Source organism: Pristiophorus japonicus, chromosome 6, assembly GCF_044704955.1.
Source record: "Pristiophorus japonicus isolate sPriJap1 chromosome 6, sPriJap1.hap1, whole genome shotgun sequence".
In the NCBI taxonomy this organism is placed as follows: domain Eukaryota; kingdom Metazoa; phylum Chordata; class Chondrichthyes; family Pristiophoridae; genus Pristiophorus; species Pristiophorus japonicus.
The window spans coordinates 191,114,829-191,130,813 of record NC_091982.1 but is presented as its reverse complement, the minus strand read 5'-3'; the positions used below and the strand labels follow the sequence as shown (position 1 = coordinate 191,130,813).

At 42.1% G+C, this 15,985-nt stretch overlaps 1 protein-coding gene across 1 annotated transcript in view; it reads left to right on the top strand.

Moving 5' to 3' along the window:
- The window catches only part of pde6d (phosphodiesterase 6D, cGMP-specific, rod, delta), a 102,036-nt gene extending 89,040 nt beyond the window's left edge, over positions 1–12,996 (top strand). Inside the window, exon 5 of the mRNA XM_070882305.1 lies at positions 11,329–12,996. Coding sequence (XP_070738406.1) covers positions 11,329–11,410 — 82 coding nt within the window. The 3' untranslated portion in view covers positions 11,411–12,996. The remainder of the gene's footprint in view (positions 1–11,328) is intronic.
- Positions 12,997–15,985: the final 2,989 nt, after the last annotated feature.

Sequence of the window (15,985 nt, the reverse complement as noted above, 5' to 3'; positions counted from 1 at the left end):
CTACCCCACCTCCTTTTCCTTTCTGTCCTTCCGGATTGTAACCATCATGAAAGGATTAATAGGCTGGGTCTCTTTTCTCTTGAAAAAAGAAGACTGAGAGGTGACCTAATAGAGGTCTTTAAAATTATGAAAGTTTTTTGATAGAGTAGACACAGAAGCTGTGATTTCCCCTACCTCAGCGGGTCCGTGGTAGGCGAAGTCGGTGGCGGGTCCCGACCTCACTTCACTGCTGGCTCCAGCCCACCGTGTAGAATGATTTTACGTTGATTAGGCTTGTTAAGCCGCCCAGTGCGTTTGCCGGCCAATTGAAGGAAGTAGGTCTGATGACATCATTTGATGGCGTGTCATCAGCTGATTTCCTTAAAGGGACCATACGCAAATTTAGTTTGAAAGTTGTGCTGTCAGATGCTGCTTTGAGGTGCTGCAAACATTGACAAGCTCTGAACAGAGGTGCAGGCTGCACCCAGGCTCTCATTAATCCCTCCGTATGCTATGGAGGGAGTCACAGCAAACAGGACGTCCAATGGGCGGAAGAGACCTCTCCAGGAGACCAAAGCAGCCTGGTGCACATTGCACAGGAGAACAGAAGCAGGAATGTCATCAGTAGGACCAGGCTGTAGTGGCGCAAACCTTTCAAAGATCTCCATAGATCCCGAAACGTTACTGCAAAGCCACACTGAACCTCATCCTGCCGTGCCACTCATCACATCCCTATCACTCTGCCTACCCTACTCCTGCACATCCTTACTCACACCAACTTACCTTGCACCTCCACTCATCCCTTTCTATCTACATTATCACTTCTCCATCTCACTAGCCACCCCTCATCCTCATCTTAGTCCAGTTATACCAACTAACAATACACAAGGGCAGGCACTTGGGTGTTTTATGCAATGTTCATGTAAAGTTTCTGTTAATGTGGTGTCAAACGTTGAAACCTTTAATTTGAACACTTTGCGTTCTTGAACAGATCTGTGTGGAAGTGGCTTAGTGAGTTGCAGTGAATGGTGAGACATAACGGTACCCCCTGCAATGATGATGACTGTGAAAGGAATGGCTTGGGCATTGTAGCTATGTTTATGGTGTTTGTGTGGGATGGTGCCAACCTGGCACGTCATGTGGCAGCCAGGGTGTACAGTGTCAAGTGAAGTAAATGTGGCCATGGTGAGACCATCTCTGGCCTCCTGGGCAGCAATGTGGTTGAGTTGATCCGCTCTGTCCTGTGCAGCATCAGTTGATTGCGGAGAAGGGTGGTGCTGCTGGTGTGCCTGGTGCTGCTGGTGTGGGGGTTGATCATGCTGGGATTCTGAGGACTAAGATGAGATAGTTTCAAAGGCACCAATGCTGATGTAATGTGACAGGTGAACTTGAGATGGCAGAAGCGATCCATCAATGGTGAAAGAGGTTGTTCCAATGAGGGGACACTGGATAGAGAGTTTACTCTAAACCCTTGCGACCTGCATAAAGCTCAATCTGTCTTCCAAATGCAGTAAGCAACAGCTCTGAGCTTGGAAAGTGAACAGCTGTGCGATGGGAGCTTTTATAGCACATTTGCAGCTGTCAAGTAATGAGATGATTCCATGATCACACAACTCCCAACTTCCTTACCTGACGTGATCCCCGAGCAGCGTGGACCCCGTGGGTGACCTCGTAAAATGTAACAGTGAGCTCAAGGTACTTCTTAATGGGCTGTTAACAAGGTCATAATGACCTGAATTGCCACTCCCCGCCGCTGCGTGCCGGATTTGTTCAGCGATGACAGACCCAACATTTGGTAAAGGCGCATGGCAGTGGGTTCCTGACCCACTGTTAAAAAATATTTTTTCCCACCCGATCGTGCCCGCTGAACCACCCCCTTAGGGAAGAGTGACCATAATATGATAGAATTTTACATTAAGTTTGAAAGTGATTTAGTTAAATCCAAAACTAGGGTCTTAAATAAACAAAGCAAACTATGTAGGTATGAGGGGAGTGTTGACTAAGTTAACAACATTAAAAGGTATGACGGTAGACAAGCAATGGCTAGCATTTAAAGAATTAATACATCAATTACAACAAACATACATTCCTTTAAGGCACAAAAACCGCACAGGAAAAGTGGTCCAACCATGGCTAAAGATAGTATTTGATCAAAAGGCTTATAATGTTGTCAAAAAGAGCAGTATTGGGAGGATTTTAGAATTCAGCAAAGGAGAGCCAAGAAAATGATAAAGAAAGGGAAAATAGAATATGAAAGTAAGCTAGCGAGGCATAAAAACAGACTGTAAAAGCTTCTATAGGTATGTAAAAAAGGAAAAGATTAGCAAAAGTAAATGTAGGTCATCTACAGGCTGAGACAGGAGACACTATAATGGGAAATAAGGAAATGGCAGAGAAATTAAACAAATACTTTGGGCTCGAACTTGGTGGAAGCCAAGGCCTGCCCAAGTGCCGCCCAAACGACAGCTGATGGCCGCCGAGAGACCGGGCGGTACTTTGCCAGGAAAATCCCCCTAAAAAAAAGATAGCAGTATCGCCCGGCGGCCAAATAACGGCTTACGCCATCAATCTGGGCAGCAACGGGCAAGAGCTCTCAATCTCGGCGGCAAATGCATTCCTCGCCAAAGTGCCACTGAGGATTGGGTCTGGGGGGGGGCGGGGGCGGTAGGGAGAGAAACACTGAAAAATAAAAATAATATTCACAATTTTTTTTAAAACACTATAACACCTTCAGGGGACCCCATACAGGTAAATCACTGAAAAAATGATCACTAACTTTTTTTTCAGGTCTTCTTACTTACCGCCAGGGTTAGACCTGCCTCCATGCAGCGGCCCTTCCGCCGACTCCCGCTGACTACTGCCCGCACCAATATGCCAGTTCGGCGGGCAGGAGGTCACTTACCCAACTTGGCCATCAGCGGGCGGTTCCTGGCAGTACTCCCCTCCCGCCGGATGCAGACCGAAGGGAGAGGGTGAAAAAGCTCTGCGGCAGTAGGCAATAAGGCCACCAATTTTCGCCCCTTTTGTGTTTGTCTTCATGGAAGAAGACACGATAAACCTCCCAGAAATAGTAGAGTACCAAGAATGAGGAACTGAAAGAAATTAGTAATAGTAAAAAAAATAGTACTGGAGAAATTAATAGGACTGAAAGCCAAAAGATCTCCTGGATCTGATGGCCTACATCCTAGGGTTTTGAAAGAGGTGGCTATAGAGATTGCATTGGTTGTTATCGTCCAAAATACCATAGATTCTAGAATGGTTCCTACAGATTGGAAGGTAGCTAATGTATCCCTGCTATTTAAGAAAGGAGGGAGAGAGAAAACGGCGAACTACAGACCAGTTAGCCTGAAATCAGTAGTCAGGAAAATGCTAGAATCTATTATTAAGAACGTGGTAACAGGGCACTTAGAAAATATTAATAAGATTGGGCAAAGTCAACATGGATTTATGAAAGGGAAATCATGTTTGACAAATCTGTTAGAGAGTTTTTTGAAATTGTAACTCGCAGAACAAATAAGGGGGAACCAATGGATGTGGTGTATTTGGATTTTCAGAAGGCATTCGAGAAGGTTCCACACAAGAGGTTATTGAACAAAATTAGAGCTCATGGGATTGGGGTAATATACTAGCATGGATTGAGGATTGGTTAATGGACAGAAAACAGAGAGTAGGAATAAACAGGTCATTTTCTGGTTGGCACGCTGTAACTAGTGGGGTGCCTCAAGGATCGGTACTTGGGCTCCAGCTAGTCACAATCTGTATCAATGATTTTGATGAGGGGACCCAAATGTAATAGATCCAAGTTTGCTGATGATACAAAGCTAGGTGGGAATGTAAGTTGTGAGAAGGATGCAGAGAGACTTCAAGGGGATATAGACAGGCTAAGTGATTGGGCAAGAACATGGCAAATGGAATTTAATGTGGAGAAACGTGAAGTTATCCACTTTGGTAGGAAAAATAAAAAAGCAGAGTATTTTTTAAATGGAGAGAGATTGGGAAATGTTGGTGTTCAGAGGGAGCTGGTTGTTCTTGTACACGAATCACTGAAAGTTAACATGCAGATACAGCAAGCAATTAAGAAAGTAAATGGTATGTTGGCCTTTATTACAAGAGGATTTGAGTATGAGTAAAGACGTCTCACTGCAATTATATAGGGCTTGGGGAGACTGTACCTGGAGTATTGTGTACAGTTTTGGTCTCCTTACCCAAGGAAGGATATACTTGCCATTGAGGGAGTGCAATGAAGGTTAACCAGACTGATTCTTGGAATGGGGTGATTGTCCTACGAGGAGAGATTGAGTAGACTAGGCCTATATTCTCTAGAGTTTAGAAGAATGAGAGGTGATCTCATTGAAACATACTAAATTCTTACAAGGCTTGATAGAGTAGATGCAGGGAGATGTTTCTTCTGGCTGAGGAAGTCTCAGAATAAAGGGTCGGCCATTTAGGTCTAAGATGAGGAGAAATTTGTTCACAGAGGGTGGTGAATCTTTGGAATTCTCTACCCCAGAGGATTGTAGAGGCTCAGTCTTTGAGTATATTCAAGGCAGAGATCGATAGATTTTTGTATATTAAGGGAATCAAAGGATAATGGGGATAGTGCAGGAAAGTGGAGTTGAGGTAGAAGATCAGCCATGATCTCATTGAATGGCAGAGCATGCTCGAGGGGCTGAATGGCCTACTTCTGCTCCTAATTCTTATGTTTTTATTTGAGCTCTGATCTTTAAAGGCATGTGCTAAATAGATCTCCAGTACACCTTTCTATCCTTGGACAGAGCTCTGAGACTTACGTGGTCTGGCCTTCATGTCTAAATAGGGTTTAAATCCTAACACCGACTAGTCCAAGGTCTTTGGGTCAGGCTTGGATAAAACTGGCCTCAGCAGTGGAATCAGTTCCTCCAAAATGACTTTCTCTTTCTCTCTCTAATGCAGGGTGAATTCCTTCCAAGTCCTTGTGCTTTTTTTGAGGATGAGGAGAGTTTTGCTGTGCCCCTTTTACCTGAAAAGAGGAAAGACTGCTTTGAATCACAATCAATGATGCTGTTTGTAGTTTCCACAGAAAAATGGACAAATCACAAAATGTTATTCCAAAGATATGGATAAAAGTCCTGGAATTCTATGTACCAAAAACACAATTTGATTAATCAGTCACTATAAGCCTTGATCATTGGGCATAATATCAAGATTCTGCTCTAAAGGAAGTATTAATCTTATGTCTTCATTTACAAGTAGCGTATCTTCTAAATATGTAAAACCTTGTTCCATCTAAGTAAAAGAAGAAGGCATGCTAAATCTACAGGGTACATTGTCTGGGTAAGACTTTGCTGGGCTCTTGCTATACTCTCTTTTACATAAATGCTTTGGTGAGGTTGACGGTGACTGATCTAGTACATCCTTCAATCATGCATTGGTGAGTCCTCACAATTAGGCTTTTGTGACCTAGTAGCCACAGACAAACAAAACCAGAAAGTTGGATACTATGGGTTGCATACATTTTCAAGAGCAATGCAATCCCCCAGTAGCCATAGAATAGTCATCATTAATTGACAATTACTCCATTCCTAATGACACAACTTCACATTGTAATGTGAGACTGAAAGCCTGGACCAGTACGGATATAATTACACGAGCTGAGAATACCCTCCAAAGTGACCTATTTTAAGCTGCAGGTGTGTTGTCACCACTCATTTAAAGCATTTCCGTGCTTCACCCAGCTCTATTGTAGCCTTCACACTATCAAACCTTTGTATTATATCTAATACCTCTACTTTAATTATCCAATAATTATTGGCATTGTCACTTTGGTTCTCAAGTGTCGGTCCTGTATTTCTCCTCTTCCACCCCCTCCCAAAAAGCAGATGCATTAAAATGTGAAGACTTTACTGTGCCACCAGGCTGTGTACAAATGCTGAGACTCTGCCTAAGAGCATTGCTCTCCCTATCATAAAGACCATAGCTTTGGAACTTACCCAGTCCTTGAAGAATTGATCAACCCACCCTAAAATAAGATCAAGGTTTCAGGCTGGATGGAATAGCCTTCCTACCTTAATCATTTTATGATGTCTAAAAGCAATTGGTGCCTTTTGTTATAAAATAGGGTTAGAGTTCGGGTGTTATATCTGGATTCAGTGAATGACCAGTGATTGTCCATACTACGTGCTAGTGCTACAAATACATTGATGAATGAATGATGAAATTCTCTGGGATAGGTGGACTTCTGGGTACTTGGACCTAAATAGCTAAGTGGTACATTAACAGGTTGCTAGCTCCTTGTCATTCTTGCCCTTTTATTTATGGTTAAGTTAATCCTATTCTGAACTACCATATGAATATTGCAATACTATTCAATTTTGTGAGGGAGGGAAGAAGAGGACAAAGATAAACTAGGCTAGCAGTGAAATTACATTGAACATCAGTTGCTACTGCACAATTTGGCAGAAATGTTCAGCAGCAATATGATGAACCTGTCCCACTTCACCCAAAAATAGCTGTCAGAGCATTTCAAAGATAAAAGTGTCCTATTACAGACCAAGTTATCAAAGCAAACACACACACATTCTACAGCTCAAGATGAAGTGACAACACAAAAATAACCTTATTATGTCTTTGAAGGTTGAATCCTGCATTGAGCCAGTTAGCCTGCTGGTTGTATCTAGAATTGTGGAGCACCGGGGTTTCTATAATCATTTTTAATCTTTCCAAACCAATTTGCCCCAGCATTGGAGTTGGTCATTCATTAATTTCTATGTTCTCACTTTAAGCAAATATTGCCTTTTGGTCTTGAGCTCTTGACCTGGATTACTATTACGTTGATGACGCAGGTTTCTGTTAGGAGGATCAAGTCATTACAGTAGCTTGTAATGGGTTCCCCTATCTCATCAGCAATATGGTCTCTTTCAAAATTCCCTCCTTAGAGATATCAGAAAATGACTTCAATACAAAAGCAAAATACTCTGGATGATGGAAATCTGAAATAAGAGCAGAAAATGCTGGAAACACTCAGCAGGTCAGACAGCATCTGTGGCGAGAGAAACAGAGTTAACGTTTCAGTCAACCTGAAACGTTAACTCCGTTTCTCTCTCCCCAAATGCTGCCTGGCCTGCTATTTCCAGCATTTTCTGTTTTTATTTAAGAAAATTACTTTCCTGCTTTCTAGTCTCTTGTATAATAGTAAATTCCACAGTGTAGATGTATTCTCAATTGTTTTTATATCAAGAGTGGCATGTATTCATTGTCACCAACTGGTGGGGAAAAATCTGTAGGCAAGCTCAAAGACCATTCTGCTAGATCTGTAACTAGAAGTTTTAACCTGGTGGCTTTAGATAGCTGCGAGATAGCAACACCAGAGCAATTCAGAAACATTTATCAAGCACTATTGTTTAGATATCACTCCAGTGCAGTTTATCATAGTTAATCTATATGCATGGAAGCAAGTATGCCTATCATCTTCAAGACAGACAACTTTCTCTATGAAATCATTTTTTTTCCAGACTATTAGATAGCATAGTGGTATAGCACTAACAAACAGCACTACAGATTCAATTCTCATGAAAATTAAACTTTATTTAGTTTCTTGGACAGCAATCAGTTATGTATTAGTAAGACGATTTAATTGGTTTTCTTCTAATGCTGTCATAATTCCCACAGCCCAGTTAGCAAGAGGATGGGCAACCTGCTTCCAGACCCTCTGGCGGTGCCCTCTTCCTATTTACTGGTAACCAGCAATTGTGTACCTGAACAATTATTTTTTTCTCAATGGATATGTTGCTTCCTGTACTTGGCATGACTGAGATTAAGCACTGAGCATAATGGGCAATTAATGATGTATCTTCCCACTACATGAGGCAGTATTGTGTTCTGGTTTAATGGAGGATTGAATCAGCATCCTCTCAGTTTGTCGGCTGTCCATTAGTGCTATACCACTATGCTATCCAATATTCTGAAAAAATAATTCAAGCTGTTTGGCAAAGAATACATCTAAATGTTTTAATAAATGACAAACAGAATATATTTTTAAGAATGGGAAAGGAATTTTCCTTTGGAGAGTCTAGAACCAGGGGTCACAATCTCAGAATAAGGGGTCGGCCATTTAGGACTGAGATGAGGAGAAGTTTCTTTACTCAGAGGTTGGTGAATTTTTGAAATTCTCTACCTCAGAGTTGTGGATGCTCAGTCTTTGAGTATATTCAAGACAGAGATGATAGATTTTTGAATATTAAGGGAATCAAGGGATATGGGGATAGTGCAGGGAAGTGAAGTTGAGGGTAGAAGATCAGCCATGAACTTATTGAATGGCCAAATGGCCTACCCCTGCTCCTAATTCTTATGTTTTTATGGTGTACATTGTGCATGAAGAAATATCCTGTACTTTAGCCGCCAGGCTTAAGCTGTTTGCTTTCAGCCCATTATTTAGTAGGTTGTTGACAAATATAACTTGTAAATATTGTACAAAAACAAAATACTAAAAATGCTAGAAATCCACCATTCTCTGCCCCTGCAGTCGCTTAAAATCTGCCACATCTCTTAACTTTTTCCGGTTCTGACGAAAGGTCATCGACCTGAAACATTAACTCTGTTTCTCTCCACAGATATTGCCTGACCTGAGTATTTCCAGCATTATCTGCTTTTGTTTCAGATTTCCAGCATCCACAGTATTTTGCTTTTGTATTCGTGTTTAATTCACTGCCACTGCTCTTCCAGGAATGACCAGTTTGAAGAAGTTCTGCTCTTCTCTCTGATGGGATTTCTGTTTGTCTTTTTTACCTTGTTCATCTTCATTGCTTTCTGTTTCCCTTCTTGTGTTTGATCAGGCATCTATCAAAACTCGCTTTCACCGCCACATATCTTTCCTCAGCAACTATCTCTGGCTCCGACTTATTCCACGTGGATTCCAACTGAAATTTCACCCTTCATTTTTTGGATTCACCAGGATTACAGTGTTCCTTGAACCACTGCTGTCGCTGCATCCTAAGATCCAGGCTCAACGCCATGCACGCTCTCGACCTCTCTCTTCAAAAGCACCGACTCACTCTTATCTCAAAGCTGTCCTGGTCCGCAGTTCCGTTTCATCTTTCCCCTCATCCGGCACTTTACCAAAATCTTTTTCTCTTCCTCTCGGAAGGTTACAAGCTTCAACAACTCTTAGATACCAACGTCCCTCTGAACCTTCAACCCCTGCACTTTCCTCTACCCACCACTCCCCCCCCCCCCCCCCCATCCCTTCTTCCAATCTCACACTTGCTATGTTTTCACTATCCCCTCTGACCTTCCCCTCTCTGACCCCGAATGATCAGTCCTCAGCAAAGACCTAATCTTCATCCCTTTACTCCCCCACCTCAATGAATTTCGAGCTCGGAACAACGCTGAGCTCTTTTTCTGTCGCCATCATCTCCGTGTCCACTTCTTTGGCCAGGAGTCTCCTCCCCCACCCCAGCTTCTCCCGTTTTCAGAATTCTCGTTCTGTCTGGACACCTCCCTCTGGCCTCGTGCTCTCTAGATCTTTTCATTGCAAACTGCCGGTGTGACATTGGCTGTCTCAATTTCTTTGCACCCCTCACTCCACCCTACCTCCCTCTGAACTTGCACCACTCCGTTCTCTCAGATCCAACCCCAACATTGTCATTAAACTTGCTGACAAGGGTGGCGCTGTTGTTTGGTGAATGGACCTCTACCTTATGGAGGCTGAAAGCCAACTCTCTGACACCTACTCCTATCCCCCCCCCCCCTCGACCATGACCCCACTACCGAATATTAAGTAATAATTTCCAAAACTGTAACTGACCTCATCTCCTCTGGAGATCTTCCCTCCATGGCCGCGAACCTCATAGTCCTCCAACCCTGCACAGCCAACTTCTACCTCTTTCTCAAGATCCACAAACAGGACTGCCCTGGTACACCCATCGTTTCAGCCTGTTCTTGCCCGATGGAGCTGATTTCTTCCCATCTCAACTCATATTTTTTCTCCCCTTGTCCAGTCTCTTCCTACCGACACCTTCCGCCACTTTTTAAAAGTTTCCAGACAGCAACTGTCTCCTTTTCACCATGGACGTCCAATCCCTCTACACCTCCATCCTCCACCAGGATGGCCTGAGGGCTCTTCGCTTCTTCCTTGTAACAGAGGCCCAACCAGTCCCATCCACCACCACCCTCCTCCATCTGGCTGAACTTGTTCTCGCATTCAACAACTTTTCCTTCAACTCCACTCACTTCCTCCAAATAAAAGGTGTTGCTATTGGAACCTCATGGGAAAAGGTGTTGCTATCGAAACCTGCATGGGTCCTAGATATGCCTGCGTTTTCATGGGATATTTGGACCATTCTTTGTTTCAGTCCTACTCGGGTCCCCTCCATCGCCTCTTTCTTTTGTACATTGATGACTCTGTCAGTGCCCTTTCCTGCTCTCGCTCTGAACAGGAAAATATCATTCACTTTGCTTCCAATTTCACCTTCACATGGTCCACTTCTGACTCTTCCCTTCCTCAACTTCTCTCTCTCCATTTCTGGGGATAGGCTATCAACCAACATCCACTATAAGCCCACTGACTCCCACAGCTACCTCCCACCCCGCTTCGTCGAAGGAATCTGTTCCACTCCCCCAGTTTCTCCGTCTCCGTTGCATCTATTCTGATGACGCCACCTTCCAATCTGGTGCTTCCGATATTTCTTCCTTTTTCCTCAACCGAGGATTCCCCACTACTGCTCATGATGCAGTCTCCTCTACATTGGTGAGACCAAACGTAGATTGGGTGAGCACTTTGCGGAACATCTCCACTCAGTCCGCAAGCGTGACCCCGAGCTTCCAGTTGCCGTTCACTTTAATTCTCCACTCCACTCTCACTCTGGCTTCAGTTGCAATGAAGCTCAACATGAGCTCGAGGAACAGCACCTCATCTTTACAGCCTTCTAGACTCCACATCGAGTTCAACAATTTCAGACCATAACCTCTGCCCCCATTTTTTCAGATGGCAGCTGTTGATGATTCTGCTTATCCCATTTACACCTCTTCTAGACCCATCTTTTGTTTCTTTACTTGTCCCGTTACCATCTCCTTTTGCATTGTACAATTATACCTTCAATCATTTAATCTCTCTGGCCTTCCACCCTATCACATACCTTCCCTTTTGTTCTTTCCTCCCCTCCCCCTTTCCCTGCCCCTGCTTAAAATGTTTCCAGTTGTGACAAAAGGTCATCGACCTGAAACCTTAACTCTGATTTTTCTCTCCACAGATGCTGCCTGACTTGCTGAGTATTTCCAGTATTTTCTGTTTTTATTGTAAATATTGTAATTGTGTTCCATGAAGTTTACCAAGTTGTTTAAGCTTACTGTTTTTTCTCTTTCTTTAACCAACAGTGGTAATGTAGTCATAGAAACCAAATTCTATGATGATGACCTCCTCGTAAGTACTTCCAAAGTCAGACTTTTCTACGTCTGAAATGAATTGTCTACAATTTAGTACGAAATGTCTTGCTGATGGCAGTTGGACGAGACACTTTTCAGCGTCATGTGACCAATGGACCAGCTCTATCTGGATGGCATCTGGCAAATTAGATTCTTCAGAATTGATTTCGAAGATTGAAGTGAGCAAGACTCTCAGTGCAAAAAGAACAAGACTCTTGTAAAAGAAATATAGGCAGCGACACTTAATACTGTATTTTCTTGATACCAATGTTGTAAATTATTTTAAATGCTATTTGTTTTGCTTTGAATCTGTATACACTGCTTTGCTTCCTTAGTTTGTACCATACATAGTTGAACTTCAAGTTACTTTAGAATTTTGTCCATGTTAATTATCTAGTTCCTTTTTATTGACTGTGGTAATCCGTGACACATTCCTCAGTTGTAACAAAGTGTAAAATACTCCTTGTATGTTATATATAGTTATAATCCATAATGAAGTAAATGATGGGGCTGAGCAACATTGCAGCCTCGTTGAAATAAAAGCTGTTGCTTCTGTATTCTTAAGTCAAATGTAGTTAATTTGTACTGTGCATATTGGTGCAGTATCATTTTATAACATATTTTGTGTTTACAATTTGTTTGCTAAGGTACAGTATTAAATGGGTTAGCTTTAGATAACTATTTTAAGGAGAGAATCTCAATCCTTTTTTTAACTAAAAAACGTTTAATGGCATAAATGTTGCTGTACCATCAGAGATGCAATACAAAATATGTACAGTATGTCAGTGGAGGGTGGCTTTAGATAACTATTTTAAGGAGAGAATCTCAATCCTTTTTTTAACTAAAAAACGTTTAATGGCATAAATGTTGCTGTACCATCAGATGCAATACAAAATATGTACAGTATGTCAGTGGAGGGTGGGAGAGGTCACTCATCCAGCAGTAAGTCGATTGCTGCCAGCCACTGCATCCCTTAAGTAAGCTACCCTTTTGTATTCCCTTTTTTTTCCCAGCAATTTTGCATGCATAAGTAGTTCAATTTTCAATTGGGAACACCGAACATAATAAAACATTATACATTTTTTTTCCAGAAATGTTCTCGCCAGGAAATCATTAACTGGACTGTAATTGTATTTGTCAGCAAATTTTGCCTGAATCTATTTTTCTACACTTGTTATCCTCACAAGCCTTAATAATCTGGCCAGATGTAATTTTCCCTTCCTTTGAGACATACCTAGTCTTTGCCTTGTACTTCCTCACAGCAACACAACTGATATTAGCAACTGAGTTGCCAATCCAAAGCTGCGTACAACAGAAATTATAAATTTTTGTGCAGTATCTTTTAAATTGATGTCATGATTATGGTCCAGACATTATTCCAAAATACTTTCCTCTCTCCCCCTCCTCTCACCTGCCAGAATGATAGTCACGTACTATGCGGTAGCTTGCGAGCACCTATGGGCAAATAATGTCTTCCTTGGGCAAATAATGTTGACGGGTCTTTACAGTTACAGCGTTCAAAGGAACATGTATAGACTTTTGATAGATGTGTTCTCTCTGAAACTATCTCCTGCTTGTTGTGGTTTTGTACACTCTATATAACATAGAATGTGGCTGTTACTTGGCTGGTGTTGGGTTGTTTTTGGACAAACTTGCATAGATTGTTCTGTCTATTGATGGTGGATGAAAGATTTGTAAGGCCTGTGCAACATGCTCCCTCTATCTACAGCAGCTGTCCAGCTTGAGAAACTCTTTCTCACCGCAACAAGAAATTCATTGTATTCTCAGCAAATGCACCAATTATCTGATTCCTTATGTTCGTTTGTTCCTTAATCAAACGGGACACAAAGATACCCTGTCCTAAATATGTGTTTGACATATTACTATGTTGCACTGGGGTCCCCTGACGATGAACTGTTGGTGTTTTCCATTTCCATCATAACTCAGCCTGTCCTATGAAGACTCTACTGACCGCATAACTCCACACAAAAATTGAGAGGACAGTGGAGTGAAAAGGCAGGACAGTCAGTAGGGGAGGGTGGCCTGAATTGGAGTGAGTGATTGGGTACTAAACTATATTGGCCCGGATTTTGTGGTCAGCGGTGAACAAGCAGCACTAGCCGTTCATTACACTTACACTTGCCTACAGACTTTCTGTGGACATTTGCACCGGAAGTTGCAGTTAGTACAAATCTTAAACGGTGCGGCGCCCTCTACAGGAGATCTGCGACGTGTGTGAACAGGGCAAGAAATAGTGTGTCTCCTTAACCAATCACATTGAAGAATCCTTAATGAAACATGCAGAGTCTAAATTAGGAAATTAAAGTTAGAATAGTTAATTCAGTATCAAATCATGTACAAAAAGTGAAATAGGGAAAGAAAGATAGGATTAAGAGAGATAAAAGAGACAGGAAAAGTTAAAAATAATTTTAATTTTCTTAAATCTACAACATTAAAATCTGAAGGAATGAGACTCCACACTTGTTAAAAAAAATAATTTTTAGTGTCAGAGATTGGCAGTAATTAAGACTTAGCATGCCGTTAAAAATTCACTTACACTTGAATGGACAAGCTCTAACTTTACTGTGTATCTATCACACAAGTACTACAACTTCACAGTCTCGTGGTTACTGTTATAGTGAAGCTTCTGGAGGAACAGGGTGAGTGGAACAGCAACGTCCTGATTTCCACGTTTAACTGCGCATGTGCGGTTGGCGGAAGTTACTGTCAGATTTACTCTTTAATAACGTTGAGCCCTAATAAACTTCCCGTTATTTCTGCAGCAAAATCTGGGCATTGTCTAGTTAGCTGCTGTTAAATTATTGGTAGTTGTTTAATTGGAGGTTTATTTGGAACTATTCATTTTATTAGTTTGACTGACATTCTAGTTATTAATTGGGTGTGAAATTACTGGTGGCTGGGTATGATTTTGATTGGCTATTTCGAAAATGGTATCTGTTTGAATTGGCTGAACGTACTGACCCTGAAATTGTGATGTCCCGGGTCCATACGAAGTTTCTACGGATCCGGGAAGGCATCGGAAAAGCCGGTTTTCAGCGTGCAATGCACATGCGCTGAAAACCGCTTTTCCGATCTGTCAAGTTTCTGGCTTGACAGATCTCGCGCATATCGGGAGCAAGGACACTTGCAGGGCAAGATTTGCGATATTTACGCATATCTTGCCCAGCAAATGTCCTCAAAAATCTTGCGCCTTAAAAAGCAGGCGTATAGCCTACTTTTACAGGCACAAGTGTTTAAAAACATACATAAACATTAAAATTAAATTAAATAAACACAAAAAAACATTTTATTGTTTAAAAACCCTCCCCACTATGGTAAGTTTATTTTAAGGTATAATTAAAAAAGCTTATAAAAAATATATATTCCCGACTTTTTTTTAAAGAACTTTAATTTAAATGAATCTTAAATATGTAGTATATTTTTCTGTTTTTTATTAGTGTTTTGGGGGGTTTCTCATTCATAATAATGGGAACTCCATAAGTTGGAGTTCCCATTATTATGAATGAGAAAATACTGTACCTTGATTGGCTGCCCAGAGCCATGTGACTCCAGCTTCAGCATACGGACATCCTAACGTGCACGTGCTCCAATGCGCAGTGAGCGAAGGCCTCAGGATCGGAAGTTCAAGCGAGCGCAGCACCTTCAGGTAAGTGCGCATTTTTTTTCCTTTTTTCAGTAGTTTGCCCACGGGAAGACCTTGATCAGAATTTCTGGGCCACTAGATTGTACAAGCTAGAAGCAGTCGACCTGAGATGGCAGCTGAATGAGTAGAGCGAGTTTGATGAAGTATAGTTGACATGAACTGAAGTTCAACACAGGTGTAGTTGACATGAGATTATTTAATTTTTGAATCAATTTAGTGTGGCAAGACAATGGAACTTGCATGATGTGGGAGTTTCTGGAAACCATGTATGTCTAGGACAACCACGTGCAAGAAGTGTTTCCATTGGATTTGCTTGAGTTCACATAACTGGGCTTGAGAAACAGGCTGGAATTTTGCCGACCTGAGCGGGTCTGGTGCGGGTGGTGTCCGTGGTGGGTTGCGTCCAAGCTGCTGGCTCCACCATGCTGCTGAAAATGAACTTGCCTTAAGGGAGCCTATTAAGCTCGTCCAGCGCATTACCTGGCCCAAAGAGATGGAGTCGATCTCGTGATGTCATTCATGACATGTTTTCAGCTGGGATATTTAAAGGGACCATGGCCACATTGCATTTGAAGTTTAATGTAACAGTACTGTCAGTGCACTACAGCATTGTAGTACTGGAAACACTGACTGATTACAGAGGCAGAGGGCTGCACCCAGGTTCTTTGATATGGAGGGAGTCAGAGCACATGGAGGTCCTCTTCCCTTCCAGTAGGTGGAAGAGACCTCCCCAGAAGATCAAGACAGCCTGGTTGCACATTGCAGAGGAGGTCACAAGTGGTCAGGAGGACCTGGGTGCAATGCTGCAAATGTTTCAATTATCTCATTAGATCAGGAAACATCAGTACTAAGCAACACTTAACTGCATCCTGCTGTGCCTCTCATCACATCCCCATCACTCTTCCTAGAGGAGGAAAGGGCTTACTACTCTACATCAAACCATCC